Below are 17,347 nucleotides of genomic sequence, written 5' to 3'. Positions count from 1 at the left end.
CCAGATGTCTATTTGAGGGTCTCCCACTGTCATTACCAAGTTCCTTATCTGGGCTGGTGGGTTCAGTAAAATATGCTCTATAACCGTCTCTGGTAATTGAGAATATTTGGTTCAGTCATGGAGGGGCGGGCTTTCCAAAACACAGACATCCCCGCCTCGTTGCTCATCCCATTGGTGGTGTAGGGTGCCAAAGCCGGAGGGTCCTTATCGGAGGGGTCCAGTGATTGGTTGATCGGGTCTGTGTGTGCTTGCAGCGCAGCCTTTCCGTTTGAATGTGCTGGGGACTGGAGGGGATCATTTCCATGGACCATCTGTCTCACTGGCTACCCACACAACAAAGGACCCAGGATGGTGTTAGTACATGTTGGATATCTGGTTCTCCCCGTCTTCGGCTCAGTTAGAAATAGAGGTATGACTAGCCCTATATATTTTCTTATCCTAACCCTAACAAATGTCTCGGCTTTTCCTTCTTTTAAATGTCCTCAAATGATGTAAACAGAGCTGACACCTGCTAGCAAAAAACGCAAGCCAACATAATAGCGACAGTCGAGCGTAGACAACATTAGCTGTCTTGCTAACTGTAGCGTCGCCGTGAAATCGCCGTTAAAGACCGTTAAATCATGGTTAGTCTGACTGACGACATGTTTAATCTTATGTAAAAGCCATGGCCGTTTGTTTTTAGGATGTTTCAAGGCCTGTTAACCGCATCAAATGACTGCAGCTGTCAAATGGCAGCCCCTCTTTTCTTTTATCCTCAGCTGTGCTAGCGCGGTCTGGTTTATATTTTACTGCGCGGTGTTTACGTTTGTTTGCAGCGTATTTTGTGCAGTCACAGCTAAGCTACCGTTACTGAAAAATACCAGTAGCTTCATACAGCCACATATACTAGCTCAGCTTCAGCTAATAATATCCACCGCTCTGTGTGGATTTGTCATTGATTTGGCCCAAGCAAGTATCTGAATCGAGGCTGACAACTGATAACATGAAAAGGGATGTTTGTCCCTTTGTGTGCAACTGGCATGGGTTCTGTTGTTTTCCTGCGCTCATTTTACCCTGAGTTAGTTTCAATAAGGGTTCTGCTCTGCCATTAAAGACCGGTAACGTTAGAGTAATGGCCGTAGCTCAGATAAGAGGCTATGACTGGATAATTTAAATGGTATAATATGGTCATTTTCAATTAAACCTCAAAACTGTCCGATGGAAAGCGTCAAATTAAACCTGCAAATTACGCTGAAAGTGCAGTGAAAATCTGAACAGCATAAATATGAATAATCACACTCGCTGAATTGGGCATAATAACTATAATCATCATCCATTGCAGTATAGGCTATCTGTGCTGATTATGTAATAATAATAATAATAATAGTAGTGGTAATACTTTGACGTGCATTGTTAAAACTACATGCAGTAGCACCAATGATTTCATTGTGCTTTTATTTGTGTTCTTTTTTCCTGTTCCATAGTATCGAGGCTGGCTCTACATTCCGCATTTCTCAGACCTTTGTCCCCCTCCATTGTGTAGCTAACGATCATCTGCTGCTGTCTGCCGTAGCCTCTGCCTGTTCTCTGCATCTAGCTGTATTGTGAACCCCTTCTTCCTCATTTCCTCTTTCCATCTGAAGACGACATTGGCATTAAACCGAGTTCTCACTCATACCGTATCCTTCTGTGTAACAGACTAAAGAATAACACCTTCTGTAGAAAACAGTTTGTCTTTATTTAAACTGTCATGTTGCTCTTCAGTGAATAACCCATTGTAGCATTAGACTTTACTACAAACTGTCATTGTGATTCTCCCATTCAGTGTGGATAGACTACATTTTGCTGTAAATTTCTGTAAAGTGGATACATTTTGATCCTCCCCGATTCGATTACAGCCAGGCTTGATCGAACTCTTTCAATTTTGTCTCCATCCCCTATTTGCAAAGGTGCATTGTACCAGCTTTTGTAATCATTAAAGCACTTGTATGATCACCTTCTCTAAATAATTGTGACCAATAATCTTTGGTTTTCCTAACATTCACCAATTAACCAATACCTGTAGTACTAAAACCACAGTGATTTGTGTGATGCCATTTTCACCTTTGATGGTCCACTGCACCTGTCCAAACGGCTGGTCATAATCCTATCCATGTGTGAACGCCTTTGTTCCTGCTAGATGAATTGATTTAGTCAGTCACAGTAAATTGGCAAGACTCGGCTCTAACTCATCTTGCCATTTGAGAATCCCTGCTATCATGCACAGCCCCCCCTCCCCTCTTAAGTCTTTCCTCAGACACCTCCAGAATGCTATCCATTTTACAGGGATGTTTATATCCTGCACTGCTGTAGAACTCCTTTTAGAATGAAAATGTCTTTTATTCTTTGGTTGTGGTTTTCTACCTTATGTTCTTGTATTAGATCCTAATGCATGGTCATTTTACACTTTTGTTTTTTTCACATTGAACAGCAGATTCCAATGTAAACCTTGTGTAGAGATGTCCCTGCTATACTGAAATGTGCTGTAAGCATACACATCTACTCATTGGATGCTGCTTCTGTTCTGTTAACCCTACAGAGAGCATGGTCGGGCCTTGCCTTTTGGTCTTTATTTGCATGGTATTATTATGATTATATATGATATACTACTCTTATTATTACTATTATCACACAGTGCCGCACATACTAATATTTTCCAATAAAGACTGTAGTTTTCTTTCTAACCTTCAGTGTGCTTTTTGCTGATTTCCATGTGTTCCTCCCCTCCTCCCTTCACACTGTGCTGTCACTGAGACGGTCCCCTCACTCTTTATGTGCTCTCATTTCTCAGCTGTCTTTGACAGAGTTTATTCAAGTTGCTGCTCTGCTTACTTTGGAGTAGGGGCAGCCAATTTTTCTATCCATTAAAACAAAAAAGCATGTTTATACTGAAACACATCGGCATTGATTTTTAACGTTACACGCTGTCATTCCCTCCTACTCCGAACACTGTTTAAAAAAAAAAAAACACAGCCTCCCTCACATCCACTCATTGGTGTTCATTGACGAGTTAGCATCGGAACAACTTTGGGCGATATGGATCAAATCTTCTGTTTGGGTATATATCATTTTATATTTTGATGTCAATATATATTGTAACTGTCAGTTTTCTGTAATAATCAACAACTACAATGTATGTTTTTGGCTAATCCAGCAAAATCCATGCACAAATCATATCAAAATCCAATATTGATTTCCAGCATTGCCTAAAATGGCCTAATACGCTCCAAAGATATTAAACTGTTGTACACCACGGGATAACGTAATGGCAAATTAATCGTCTTATCATGGTATATAATGTGTTATCACCCAACTCTACCTCTAGGTATTTTATCTTAACACAAAAAGAGCTTTTCAAGTCTCTCCTCATTACATATTAAACACTGGGTTACATTCTGTAGGTTGTGTTATTAAAGGATTAGGTCAACATTTTAGGAAATCCTTTTTCTGGCGGAGAGTTAAATGATGTAACATAAAGACAGAAACATAAAGCTCGGCCATCAGCCTGTTAGCTAAGCAAAGAGACTGAAAACAGGAGAAAAAAAAAACTGGACTGGTTCTGTCTCAAGGTAACAAAGACCACTTACCAGCACCTGTAAAGCTCACTAATTTGTACAAAAACCGAAGTGTAAAAATGTTAATTTGCAGTTGTACAGGGGAGTATGTGCCAGACTTTTTCTTGGCTTTAAAATAGTCGCCAAGAAATAGTCTGTCACATAACCACCCATTATTTTGTATGGATTAAACAAGGGACAAAGAACCTGGCAGATAAAAGAGTGGTATTGATCTTCTCATATAACTCTCCACCATAATGTCCAACTATCAATTGAATAAGAGTCTCCAAATGTGTATCATAATGAGAAAATCAATTTGGCGCAATCAGCAGGTGGCAGCTATTTCATCTGTAAAGTGTTATATCTTACTATGTAAAATATTGGCCTCATTTATCGTCCTTTTCTTGTCTGTGGTAGAACAGACCTTGACACAGAAAGTTTTAAAAATAAATTCCAGTTATCCAGTTGTGCCGTTATACCTTGTGATGATAGCACAGGCGCAGATAAGGCTTTTGATTATTTATTGCAGGAATTCCGTAAATTAAAGCCTTTTTGTTAATGAACAATAATATACTTACTATTTTTTTAATGTGCCTTGGTTAAAGAGCGTTGCTCTCATTTTAAACAATGCATTAACAAGCCTTTTGCTTCTGTGATAACTTTAGAAGTGGGTAGATTGGTCACAACATTCAACACAGGCTCTGGTGTCATTTATTTTAAGTATTATTGAGCTGCACATTTTAAATGTAAACTCAGTGATTTAAGTTTTAAAGTCTGGGACTTCTTGCTGTCACATTACAGCCACTTGAGCCCTGCATCTGTTCACAGCGTCTGAAATAGTCAAGTTATTTATGTGCAGACCCAAGGTGTGTCTGAGGCACAGCCATGTGTGTTCTGCAACTTTCTCCTCCAACTACAGCAACAGACTTTTAAATAACTCAACAGCTGTAATGCATACGTTATTTCACAGTAGCTGCACTGGTACAGACCACATTAATATCAGATGCTTTGTCTTCCACCCTGTCCTTGTTTGCACAATGTTAAGCATCAAGGTCAGTAAGTGGTTTGCAAGCATGTGCCATGTACAGCCATTTGTATGTAGATTTTCTGTCCAGCTGTGCAGCTTTCAAGCTGATTTCACTCATTAGTCCCTCACTCTGATTATGAGTGTGCCAACCAGTGACATCAGCTGGTGATGGGTTTTCAATGAAAAACTGCATACACAAGGCACATGATGGAAGACCACCGCACAAGGCAGAAGACAGGATTATGTTAGAGGGTGCGATTGTAAAGCTGCAGTGATGGAAGCAGGAGGGGTTAGGGAGAGAGAGAGAGAGACAGGTTTGATGTCAGACTGCTGCAGTCGCGGCTGGGCAGGGCTTACAGGCTGTCACTCACGCAGGGACACCATGCCGCAGCCACACCGTGGGGGAGGGGCTGCCTGTGCAGCAGCTCAGGGGTGAGCAGAGGTGGATGGGAGTGTATGAGTGTGTGTGCTGTATGTGTGTGTTGATGGGTGGGGGTCTGTTCTGCACCAATCAGGCATTTTATGTCTGTAAGTCGAAGTAGAGACGTAACAATAACAACATCAGGGCTGTTGCTGGCAGCACTGCAATATGTCAAATATTAATGTCAGTGGTTCATGCTGCGAAAGAGCCCAGAGATAAATCATTTGATATTTACTTTAAGCTTCGCTTGGAGTCCATTCTTAACCGGGTCACAGGCTGTATTCTAAAGTGATGCAATCCAAACCAGTAGTCTGCCATTTCTGCTCTACTTCCTCAGCCAAATGTTGTTTTCAGTTTGCTCGTGGCGCTCAAGGTTCACTGGCTTCCCATGTCCCAAGGCTATATGCAACGCAGCAGCCATGCAAATATGTCATGTAAGCAATAATTAAAAGGAATTGTTTGACATTTTGGGAAATGCGCTATGAAATATGCTAAGATGAGAAGATTGATACCAGTCTCAATTCCCCAAATATTGTACTATTCCTTTAAATATATATAGATAAATGCACATGTATTTAAGGGATATTACTGTTTAACAAGTTCAGCTTAAATGTGCCTGACTTTGCTTGAAACAGCTGACACAACAGTAGATGAGACAATTATTTCTTCCAACCATGCAAACACACAATACTTCATTATACACAGTGCACAGTCCACCCTCCAGACCTGTTTGTCCACACCTCACCCTCCTTTCAGCCCTCCTCTCTCTGAGCTTGGAGTAATTTGTATTGATTGTTTTGTGCAACTTGATACCGAGGTGATTCAGTGGGACTACCACACAATCTCATGTCTCCTCCACCTCCTGATAGGAAGGGTGGGGGAAGGTAGAAATGGAGGCTGATAATGTTTTTAGCCTGCCTCAGTTGCTATGGAGGTTTTAATTAGAAATCCACAGTTGAATATTTGTTCCTTTTAAACTGCAAACATAATACAGACCCCAAATCTATTAAATTGACTAGCAGTGGACCAAAGACAACCCTCAGTGCCTTCGATCTTCTTGGAAACACAGAAGGCTGTTAGTGAAGAGCCATCCTTAATGCTAGCTGCACTATGGCAAGTGGAGAGGCAGGCCATTGGGTGCAATCTGTGTGTGGGTTTAGATGGTGCTCCACAGGGGGTCTTATGCCCTCCATCTGCTGTTGTGTGTGTGTGTGTGTGTGTGTGTGTGTGTGAGAGAGAGAGCCAGAAAGGGCTTGTTTTGGCAATTATATGCGTCAATATGTACTTGTCACTGGTTTGTCTGGGTCTCTCTGTGGTGTCTGTCCGAATGAAAGTGATCCCAGCAGGCCTTTCTGGCTCAATTCTGATCACTTGCATTTATTTCCCATAGGAGCACACTTCACCAGGCATCAACACAGCCATGCTACCTCCTGCCGACACTTTCACCTGGGCGCTCCCCAGGTGCCCATCTCAGCAGAGTTCCCTCTAGGACACACCAGCCAGCCACCTCAGACAGGCCTGGCCACCCACCTGCCCCCGGCACACCACCCACCCCTCACTGCCCTGCCTGCACCCCCTCAGTTCCAGGATGTGCCGGGGCCTCCATTCCTACCTCAGGCCTTACACCAGCAATACCTCATCCAGCAGCAGCTTCTTGAAGCGCAGCACCGCAGGATTCTCCCACACTCAAGGTAGAATCACTACCTGCATGCAAATACAGTTTCCCACACAAACAGAAAACCATGTCGGACATTCTGATCTTATCTTTATCTCATTGCAGAAGAACCCAGGAGCGTATTCCCCTGAACCCTCACCGACTGCGCTCAGGTTATGAGTACTCCCCTGCCCTCCATGTTCCCCAGCCAATGACACAGCAGCAGCAGCAGCGGTACCTGGCCGAAGGCACAGACTGGTGAGTTGCTGTTGGAGATTAATGAGAGTCCTGTAGAGTCGAGAAATTATCCCGCCCTCTCATCCCTGAACCCATCTGTCTGTCACATTGCTTAGCATGGATGTTGATTTAGTCGCCTGTCTGTCTGCCTGCAGGGATCTCAGTGTTGATGCCGGCCTCCCTCACCACCAGTACCAGCTCCAGCAGCTTCCGCAGCACTATCAGCATTACCTGGCCTCCCCTCGAATGCACCACTTCCCCAGGAACACATCCTCTGCACAAGTGGTATGTTGGTCAGCCCTCTATCTTTCAATGAGAATTTTGTTATCATAATAATTGTTTTATTTGTCCTGAATTCCAAAGACATCTTGACCTATAAGTTAAAGTTTTTCTCCATTGATTTGATGCACTTCTGCCAACTGTGTTCTGCTTTTGCTGTTTTGGGGTTTGTGTCACCTTCGGTTTTCTTAAAAATTAGTCTTTTATTTCTAACAATGCACCGTTTTACTTCTATTATGTTGCTGTTATATGATAACGATTTCTCTTTTGTTAGGTTGTGCATGAAATCAGAAACTACCCGTACCCCCAGCTGCACCTGTTGGCACTGCAAAGTCTGAATCCTTCGAGGCACGCCACCGCTGTGCGAGAAAGTTATGAGGTAAATCTATCTCTTTACATTACATTACATGTCAATTTGGCTGACGCTTTTATCCAAAGCGACTTCCAATTGCTATATATGTCAGAGGTAACACACCTCTGGAGCAATTAGGAGTTAAGTGTCTTGCTCAGGGACACATTGATGTATCGCAGTGGGAATTGAACCCAGGTCTCCCACACCAAAGGCATGTGTCATATCTACTGCGCCATCACCACCCTCTTTATACATTTCATGCACTTTCCACCCGTGCATTTATCAAAGGCAGGGCTCTCGTTTCGACTACTCTACTCTAGTTGAAAAAACAATCTCACCTCAAGTTCAATTTGTATAATTTATGTTTGTGCTTGTGCTTTTGTTCATGACCGTCTTCAGCAGATGGAGTTTGCTCAGTTGTCATGGAATTGTAGATGTTGCACAAGAGTGCACCTTAAGGACTTTGAGGAAATTTGAGCTTCAAGTTCATTCTTGACCTTGAAAAAATCTGTTTTACAAAACAATCTCACCTCGAGCTCCATTTAGTAGCTGTTATTAGTATTATTATATTATATTGTATTCTACTTTATACTATTCTCAACTGGATACCAACTTTTCCTCAGGAGCTGTTGCAGTTGGAGGACCGGCTGGGGAGTGTCAGCAGAGGAGCAGTTCAGACAACCATAGAGAGATTCACCTTTCCACACAAATACAAGAAGGTAAGGCAGATAACTAGATGTTCATAACTAGTCCTTGTGTTTTTCACCTGGGTCTTCAGTACTATCCTACAGCAATTAAAACACCTTTGAATAACCTCAGCAAGACACTAGGGCATTATCGTGTGGAATAAAGTGATTTACCACAAGGCTCAACACCTAGAGAGTTTCAATACACTATAGCAGAGACATGAATACACGGTGACTGAAGCCATCACTTTCACGCAATATGTCATAACTCATAATGCTGCATCACATATAGTCCAAATGAATGTTATTACCAAAGAAACAAAAACAAACCCCACAACAACCGGTCACATTAACTCATATGACGACAACAAACACACACAAAACACAATTAGGAATCAACAGGCTTCCCCACAAATTCCAGCCAAGCTGCTGGGCTCAACAAACACGCCACCACGCACACAAAAACTGGCCACTGACACTGCTCAAACCTTTAACACCAGCAGCAACAACCTAAAGCAAACAGTAATAGCATACTTCTTTGGTAATAGCTAGTAAAATCATTTGACTAAAATGCAGAAAAATCCATTAAACTTACCAAAACTGCTCATCATTTGAAGAAAAGGTACATCCTCCTTTCTTTTATTAACTTTACATCTAAAACTCGAAACGAACTTGAACTAACATTACCTATGAACATTACTGTTAACAGTTATGTGATGCTAGCTTGTTTTGCTTCAGTTGGCTAACTGGTACGAAAAATGCGACGTAGGTGGCAAGGCCAGCTAGGAGTTTGTCAAAGAATACGCCCAACAGGGCAAACTCGAAATTTGATTGGCTAAAAAATATGACAATCAACAACATTGTCCCTATTTGCTTCAAAAGCGGAGGGATTCACTCGGAATTCTGAAGGCCTCAGAGCAGATTTTTCAACCAGAGACAGCATAGGGGGGGAATCTGATTGGATAAAAGCTCTGGTTTATGAGATGCACGGAAAGCAGCACAACCGAGGGAGAGAACAGCAATGAAATTACGGTAATAGACGCGTGGGAACGGACTCTGTAAACAACATATGACATAAATAAATACATATTTTAGAAATTAATATATATATATATATATATATATATATATATATATATATATATATATATATATATAATTATAAAAAATATATTTTTCTGATTCTGACAATCTCTTGGCCAGCAGAGAAGGCCTTGCTGGCCCTAAAGGCCCACCTCTGTTCATAACACACAGAGACTTACACTATTGAACATAATCACAGTTTTTATATTCCCTTTTCTGACCCTACCTTTTGTCTCTATGTAATCTGACCTGCTAACAGAGAAAGCCCCTGCAGTTGAAGATTGCGGAGGAGGAGGAAACAGATGTGGATGAGAAGTGTACCATCTGTTTGTCCATGCTGGAGGACGGAGAGGATGTCAGGTCAGAAATGCTTCACAGCCCCAGACATTTGTTTCCATTAAAACATCACTTTTTCAAAAAAGATTTTAAAAAGCTTTAAAAAAAGGTTGGACATTTTGGGAAATACACTTATTTGCTTGCTAGCAAGTTAGATGAGAAGATTGATAGCAGTCATAGACATGAGAGTGGTATCGATCTTCTCATCTAATGCGCTGCTATAAGCAAATAGAATCAAACTATTCCTTTAAATAAATTAACATAATTTATAGATGCACATGTATTTAAGGGATATTGTGGGATTTTTGTAAAATTTTACACACATTCATTTCATGTCATTATTTGTAAATTAGATCTTGACTCAGTGAACCATTTGCTGTTAAATAAATGTGTAAGCAAATGGTAAATATATCATCATAACTACAGCCAAATCCTCCCTCTTGCTTACATTAGACATACAGGGTCACTCCATATTATAACAAGTCCAGCCTTAATCTGCCTGACTCAGTTGTTACAAGAATAGATAAAACAATTAGTAGGCAGATTTTGCTACTGTCTGACAGAGCCAGGCTAGCTGTTTTCAGTCTTTGTGCTAAGCTAAGCTAACCAGCTGCTGGCTCTAGCTTCATATTAAATGGACAGATATGAGAGTGGTATTGATTTTCTCATTTAACTCTGCCAGAAAGCAAATATTTCCAAAAAGTTGAAACTATTTCTTTAAGCAGTGACATGAGCATGTGCACCCACACATGCATTTCAAATCAAGTTGGGATGTAAAGTTCAGGGGATAGGAACCGTGTCCTGTGATAAGGAAAGAGGTTTAGTTTACAGCATGTAGAGTCTCAGCTGTCTGAGAGGCACGTAGGATTGATGACTCAACAGAAGTCGTCTCTACGTGCCTGAATGAACAAAATGAACCCCCTGCTAGTTTCAGAAGTTATTTGCAAGCACATAACTGTATTGCACTGGGAGAGTCAATGTGAATTAACATTGATCCTGTCTCTCTATCCTCCAGGAGATTGCCCTGCATGCACCTCTTCCACCAAGGCTGTGTAGACCAATGGCTGGCCACCAGCAGGAAGTGTCCGATCTGTCGAGTTGACATCGAAACACAGCTGAACCCTGACAGCTGATGAGATTTAACCCCCCCCCCCTCCTTGTCAATCACCCTCGTCTGGTGTGGTTTCTGCTTTCTTCCACCCCGGCTTGCCGGCTCTCCCCCCACCCCCCCTTGTTGGGTGCTTTGCCAAATGTCTCCAGACTTCATGTGACATCACCACCCTTCTGACTCACGCTTTACTGAGCCAAGCCAGGATAACTAACTTCATGAGAGGCCGCAAAGGACTCTCTTTATATAGAAGCACATCCCTCTGGAGGCAAAAGACACGCAGGCACACACACACACACACACACACACATACTCATGTACACAGGGTTTACTTGTAGCTTGCTGGTCGTAAGTGGGGTGTTGTTGCTGTTGTGGTGTTGTACTGTAGGTAGCCCCGGGCTGTGTAGCATGTCCTCAAAGCCATGACTTAAAGTCCTGTGAGTGGAAAACACATAACCCCACACTGAGCTGGCTACTTTCTCTCTTTTTCTCTCTCTCTCTCTCTCTCTTTCTACATATATCTCTCTTTCAAACACACTTCAATCAAAATGAATATTCTGCCACACAAGAAAGCTTAACAAATGCTCTGATGCCATGTTTACCTAAAGATCATTTGTGGTCGTAGTAGAGTAGCAGTAACCAACAAGTGATATCTGGCTGTCGCCTTCTTGGGGGGACACGCACCAGCTAGCTGAGTGTTTTAATTCTATCATGCAGCTTTGACATTTTGCAATACAGTTGTACATTTACCTTGGGTTGGTGTCGTGTGAGTAGGTCTCTTTTACTGCTGTGGAAAACCGAGCCCAGTGATCGAGTCGTTAAGTGTTTTGAAAATTTAAAATATAGGTAGAAAGTGTTTTTACCAAAATGCATTTTGTCACGGTATAGCTTGAACCTGACGCGCAGGTGTGTGTAAGTGTGCTCTGCTCTGTGTGACTTAAAGAATATGTCTAAAAATGTGTGGATGTTCAAAGAGTGTGAGTGTGTTTTAAGGGTTCGAAGCAACACCTCGACGTTAACTCACCGTAGGTTAATAGCATGGCCACTGGAGTGCTTATAGAACACAAAGCCAAAAAAAAAAAAAAGGGATGGAAAATGGAAAATATTAGGCACTGCAGAGCAAGGTGGGAGGAAGACTTCGCTGCCCTTGTACCTGTATCTTCCACCAGTGGCAGAACAGTATGTACTAAAATGCATGTTTCATCTTTGACTTGGGCTGTTAGCTTTGGTAGCGTTTCTTCAATTTAAAAAGGTACAGAGATGGCTTTGCATGACTTAGTTAATCTGAGCTGTGACTATCTTCTCAACACTAACTAACAAAACATAAAAACAGTGTCAGTGGCTGCTCCCCTGACTTGTAGCGTGTGTTCATCCTGTCCCCTTTGGTGGCAACGACGGGATCCTCTTTTTGATGTTTACCTTATTGCCTAAAGAACAAGCACATGTGACAATAGTTATAGCAACACAAGTTTTTTTTTCTTGGTATTGCATTTGCGTTGGTTTATATTTAGGTATAGATTCATGCAGTGTTTCAGCGGAGAGAGGAGCTTGCGTATTGATCTTGTGTATTTGTGTGACAGACCTCCCCTCGTGGTTGCTATGCTGGTTGCTATGCTGTATTGCTAGAACATGTAGAACGTGGTACGACGGAGGCAGCCTCCCTCTCGCAGTGCACACAGACACCAGACTACATTCAGGCTGTTTCTACTTGGTCTGACCAGTTTTCACTTCTTCTGTTTTTTACCCTTTGTGTCAGCCTGCCGTTTCAGTTCTACAGGACGCCTTTAGGACCCTCACTGTCCAATGCACTGTGATAGTAAAGGTTAAACCCAGAGACTCTTTTAGCCTTGTGGGTTAAGGATCAATTAACTCAGATTACTCCCTGTCTTGTGCACTGCCAGTGTCGACACTGCCTCCTCCTGTAGTGGAGTCATCTGTGATGAAGTTTTCATAGTTTACACAGGGTGTTGTCAGTTGAGATGCCTTAAGTATTTAACAATCATAATTTATTACTAACTGTAGATATTGTGGGTATTTAATTTTATATAGTTTTTTTTTTGTGGGGGGGCTGAATCATCATTTATTTATTTAGAAATAACACAAAAATGCTATGAAAAAAAACTATTACCTCATTTTTGCATTGTTTTGGGAATGCTTTGCATGCAGTTGTACGTTTTGGAACACTAAAGAAGAAGAAAAAAAAAAAGATCCCTGCTGTTTGATCTCTACAAGCTGGCTGTGCGATGTTTACTGTCAAAGGCTGAGCTACTGAGCCCGCTCTCCATCTATCCCCCTCTCTCTCTCTCTCTCTCTCTCTCTCTCTCTCTCTCTCTCTCTCTCTCTCTGTCTCTCTCTCATGTGGTGCTGTGGATCTCGGTTACATTCCATTCAATGCAATTTCTCTGATCCCCCATGCTGTGATGTAGTGGACAAACTGCAATCAAGTGATTTTCTTTTTGTTTTGCACTCACTTGTTTAAATATGGGAACCCTCTCACTGGCAAAAAAAAAAAAAAAAAGGTTAGTTTAGATAATTTAATATTATCACTAAAAACTCTAGCTTTTATTTTTTATGCTCTGCTTCTCACAATGCACTATGGGTCTTAATAACGATCATCTGTGAAGCATGTTACTTTGCTTTAACTCTTTGTATCTAGCTTTGAATTTTCATCTCTCTGGTGTTTCTCTTCAGTTTGTAGACTTAAGCATAACAAGTGCCTCGCTTTATGTATTAGGAGATATTTCCATATTACTGAAACCATTAATAACAATCAATCCATGAAGCCACCATGCCTTATTGGTTGCATAATTAACTAAAAGAGTGAGTTGTGAAGGAGCTAAGACAACATTTGACAGGTGTCTACAAAAGCCATTATCCTCAAAATTTAAGTCAAACTGTCCAAACTAGCTGTTGGTTTGTAGAACTGGAGCGTTACATATTGTGGAAATAGTTCTGACTATAAAGAGGCATGTTTCATTGTGGGCTTTACAAATACTTCAGTAATCCTTCTTTAATTCTGTTTATCTTTTATCCTTAATTCTTCACTTGTTTTTTTTTTATTTTACCGTCCATCTCTACTCTCAGAATCTATCCTGTTTCCTTTCAGTCTAAAAGGAAGGCAAGGATTTAAAAGCACAACCTTTTCTAAAAATGCATGTTTTCTCAGGTTTCAATATAGTCTCAATGGTTTAATAGTATATGGTGAAAATATATACAAAGAATATAAAAATTATAAATTTTGTTGCTGTTTGAAACTGAAAAACAAAACTGAAGAGAAAATAACCCAAACAGTGCCAGTGAAAGGGCTGCCGCCATCCTTGTATGAAACTCTGCTGTTTAGCTGTGACTGCGCAATGTTTTTCAATATAGGATATTTTATCTGAAAATAGAACTATTTATCATTAATATTAAAGCAATAGCGCATTAATGGTGATGAGTGTGTTGATGAAGAAATGGATGAGCATATTATGGGTAAATGTTAGATTCACATGTGGTGGAATTTTGTACTTTATTTATTATTACTACTAATAATAATGATAATGATTTCAAAAGTTGCATTGCTAAACCCAAACTGTTCTGTTTTTTAATTTTATTTCATGGCTTGTATATTATCCTTTTGTATGTGCTCTTTTTGTAATAAATTGGATAAAATGGATAGGTATTTGTTTTTATGTCTTATATTCTGGTATGATATGGTCTCAACACCCCCCCTCCCCGTTGTATGTATACACGTTTCTAAAGAAATCCAGTTTAACATATTGGTAACTAGACTTTAAAGCAGCAATACTTGTTTTTTTGTCCCTTGGGAGCAGCAGAACAAGCTGTAAACCAAAAATAATAATATAGTATCTCCTTATAAATTTGAATTAGCTAACAGTTCCCTTTTAACACACCCAACAGACACAGAGCACCACTGGCATTCATTTGGAGTTGAATACTAATTCCATTTAGTTCTGTTTTTGGTCCGTTTTAAGTAAAATATCTGGCTCTACAGCTGCTAAATGCTCCGCTTTCTTCACCAGCTAGTAACTTTTTCTGTCTGCTGTACAGTTGGTTTATCAGAGCTTTTTTTCCCCCTGAAATCAGCTGTCTGCTGCTGGAAATGGATTGAAAAGAGTGGTGGAAGTTAACCAAAACAGGTGAGATGTGGGCCGTAAAAAACAAAACATTTAGTTAAAAGATGCTAAAACGCTCCGTAGAGCTGCAATAACCTGCAGAGCCAGGTGAGTCAAACAGGTTCAAAACTGTATTGAGTATTGCAAAAGAGTTTAATATTTTATAAAACCAAAATTATAACAAAACAACTAAACAAACCATCCCTGACATATGAAACCTAAAAAGAATGGCACATTCAGTTTCCTACTCTAAGAGGGTATTGTCACAGTATTTCATTGCAGGCTATATTCCCAAGTAGTATTAAATATCTAACTATAATATAATAATAAATATAATAAAAAACTGAGAATGTAAAAATCTGCCTCAGTTCCTGAGATATAAAACTTGCCAGAGCAGAATCTCTTTGGTCATTACTTTTAAACATGAGAGGGGATCTCTCTTGCAATGGGAGTTTGTATAAATAAATAAATAGTATTTCTAGTATTTTGGGTAGAAGACCCTGGAGATCTGCCCATCAGCCCTCTTGGTGTCTAGCCACTTCCCACAGAGGAAGATGGTGGTGACACCATTGGCTGTGTTAGTGACTTCCACGCGATCCAGCAGCCAGCCGGGGCTCAGACCAGAGTTGTCGTGCTCCACCCGAACTTTCTGCAGCTCTCCCATGTCCAGCATTTCCAGCAGGAAACGGTCCGTCCGCCCGCGCTCGAAAAGGTTACGAAACTTCTGCCGCAGTTGCCGGCTGCCCGAATCTCCATTGGAGCCGTAGATAGTGATGAAAACATTGGCATCTGTACCCGCTCCCTTTTCATCACCCGTGATGACGATAATCTCGTACTTGACGGGCACCAGGCTTCGAGCTTTACTGGCGAAGCTCTCGATGGCCTTTGTGCACTCAAAGGTCAAGAACTCATCCCTCTTTGGAGAGAGAGGGACGAGGGAATTGCAACTGAAGATGTACCTGGAGGTGATAACACAGAGAAGGAACAATGATTTGTTACCAGCAAATGGTATGATGAACGGCAGAATGAATGACTTCCGCATGGATGTAGATGTCTGAGCAGTAACTGATGTCTTACTTGTTTCCCAGTTCCCTTTCAGTGACGACGACTTCCTCCACATGCCAGTTAACCTCCCCCTTTACTTTCTTTCCATCCTTGGGTGTGTGGCCCAGGCAGATACCAGCGATGTCCCCCAGGTTCTTGGACGAAAACTCAAACCTGTCAACATTGCCCCTAAGAAGAGAGAAAAATAAGCACGTTAGAAAAAGGAGCTGTTCACTTAAATTAGCCCACATACTTTAAATTCATGTCACTGCCAATTTGTTCTGGATGGTGTAATGTCATCATCTTGGATTGCAGCGTTGGTCTGAGCTCAAGTGCTTGGTGCTGGTAGGATTATCATAATAAGCGGAGAGGCCAAATTACGTGGAGAGAAAGCACATTTCTTTAAGCTTTTTCATGTAAACATGTTGCAGCTCATTTAATTAATCTTGCACCAAGTACCTACCGCAAGAACCTCTTCTTCTTTGAGGAGTTCTCCATTACAAATTCTTTGGATCGGCCCTTCCTCCCCTCAAGTACAATCCAGGCATTTTCTTTGGTTTCAAGGTCTCCAGTTGTGATGCAGATTTCGTACTCTTTTAGTGAGAAAACATAAAGTAAATGGTGTCAGTTGTCTGCAAACAGAGATGTCCTGCACCGCATCATTTCCACACAGATGCCTAGCACAGAAATATATGGGATAATTTAAAGTTATAACCATTTTTCAAGAATTTAAACCCCATTTTGGATTCTATTTATGGTCTGCATTTGTTCTGCAACAGCCATTTAATGTATTTACAATGAGTATTTGTCCTCCCTCTATATGGTAGTTTTCAGTGTTATTGACAGAGTCCGCCATTTCCTCAGTAGAAATTATGCAGCATGTAATCCAATTTTGTCTCATTAATACCAGCCCCTTAGTAAGTAACTGCTAATGCAAACAGACCATCCTGCTGTTGCTGATTCACATTAAAAGTGCTGGAAAACACAGAGTGACTCTTACTGTGAAGAAGACAGAGGAAACACAATGCATTTGTCACCAAAGGGACTGCTGTCTACTAAACAAGACAGCGTTCTTTGTGCATTTTACGCTTTTAAATATTGCAGGGAGTGATGGAACAAGAAGGAGCAGCCACAGTGAGCTCCTTAGAAAGGTAATCAATGTTACTATGCCCTGCTGTTGGGTGGCAAACTACATGTGCAGCATGAAACCAGATTGTGGTTGATCATGGCATGATGGGATAAGGCAGATTAATGAATAAAAAAAAAATGTTTGGCTGCACTGTAAACATAAACATACAATATATTTCTGACAAAGTAGCTACTCAAGCAGTGTTTGCTGCCTCTAGAATTCTGTGACCTGTAGTATTCATCCATGCTTGCTGGTACCAAGGTAACCACATGTGTTGCCAATTCAACCAGGACTACAATCTTAA

At 41.1% G+C, this 17,347-nt stretch overlaps 2 protein-coding genes across 8 annotated transcripts in view; one reads left to right on the top strand and one right to left on the bottom strand.

Moving 5' to 3' along the window:
* The first annotated feature begins 164 nt into the window (after positions 1–164).
* On the top strand, positions 165–14,410 carry rnf165a (ring finger protein 165a). Of its 6 annotated transcripts, none has more exons than XM_035991729.1 (10): positions 165–409; positions 1,464–2,598; positions 2,992–3,076; positions 6,411–6,711; positions 6,801–6,932; positions 7,067–7,196; positions 7,465–7,569; positions 8,166–8,261; positions 9,571–9,671; positions 10,663–14,410. In XM_035991729.1, exons 3-10 carry the CDS (start codon positions 3,055–3,057, stop codon positions 10,778–10,780), a joined length of 1,005 nt encoding a protein of 334 aa, XP_035847622.1. In that variant the 5' UTR covers positions 165–409; positions 1,464–2,598; positions 2,992–3,054; the 3' UTR covers positions 10,781–14,410. The 6 variants fall into 6 exon arrangements, with proteins under 6 accessions (XP_035847622.1, XP_031173473.1, XP_035847623.1 ...); XM_031317613.2 differs by having other exon boundaries at positions 1,464–2,856; XM_035991730.1 differs by lacking the exon at positions 2,992–3,076.
* Positions 14,411–15,004: 594 nt separating this feature from the next.
* LOC116062988 (lipoxygenase homology domain-containing protein 1) overlaps positions 15,005–17,347 on the bottom strand; it is a 30,628-nt gene continuing 28,285 nt past the window's right edge. For both annotated transcript variants that reach the window (XM_031317809.2, XM_031317810.2), the window contains 3 exons: positions 16,378–16,507; positions 15,948–16,103; positions 15,005–15,829 (listed from right to left, as the gene is read on the bottom strand). In XM_031317809.2, the coding sequence (XP_031173669.1) occupies positions 15,349–15,829; positions 15,948–16,103; positions 16,378–16,507 (767 nt within the window). In that variant the 3' untranslated portion in view covers positions 15,005–15,348. The remainder of the gene's footprint in view (positions 15,830–15,947; positions 16,104–16,377; positions 16,508–17,347) is intronic.

This window comes from Sander lucioperca, chromosome 14 (assembly GCF_008315115.2).
Source record: "Sander lucioperca isolate FBNREF2018 chromosome 14, SLUC_FBN_1.2, whole genome shotgun sequence".
In the NCBI taxonomy this organism is placed as follows: domain Eukaryota; kingdom Metazoa; phylum Chordata; class Actinopteri; order Perciformes; family Percidae; genus Sander; species Sander lucioperca.
Note: the sequence above shows the minus strand (reverse complement) of the source record. Positions and strands in the feature narration are given on the sequence as shown.

Coding starts and splice junctions, on each gene's coding strand:
- rnf165a (XM_035991728.1), top strand. CDS start 6,290: ATGCGTCAATATGTACTTGTCACTGGTTTGTCTGGGTCTCTCTGTGGT. Junction 7,197..7,464: donor ACACATCCTCTGCACAAGTG/GTATGTTGGTCA, acceptor CTCTTTTGTTAG/GTTGTGCATGAAATCAGAAA. Junction 9,672..10,662: donor GAGGACGGAGAGGATGTCAG/GTCAGAAATGCT, acceptor TCTATCCTCCAG/GAGATTGCCCTGCATGCACC.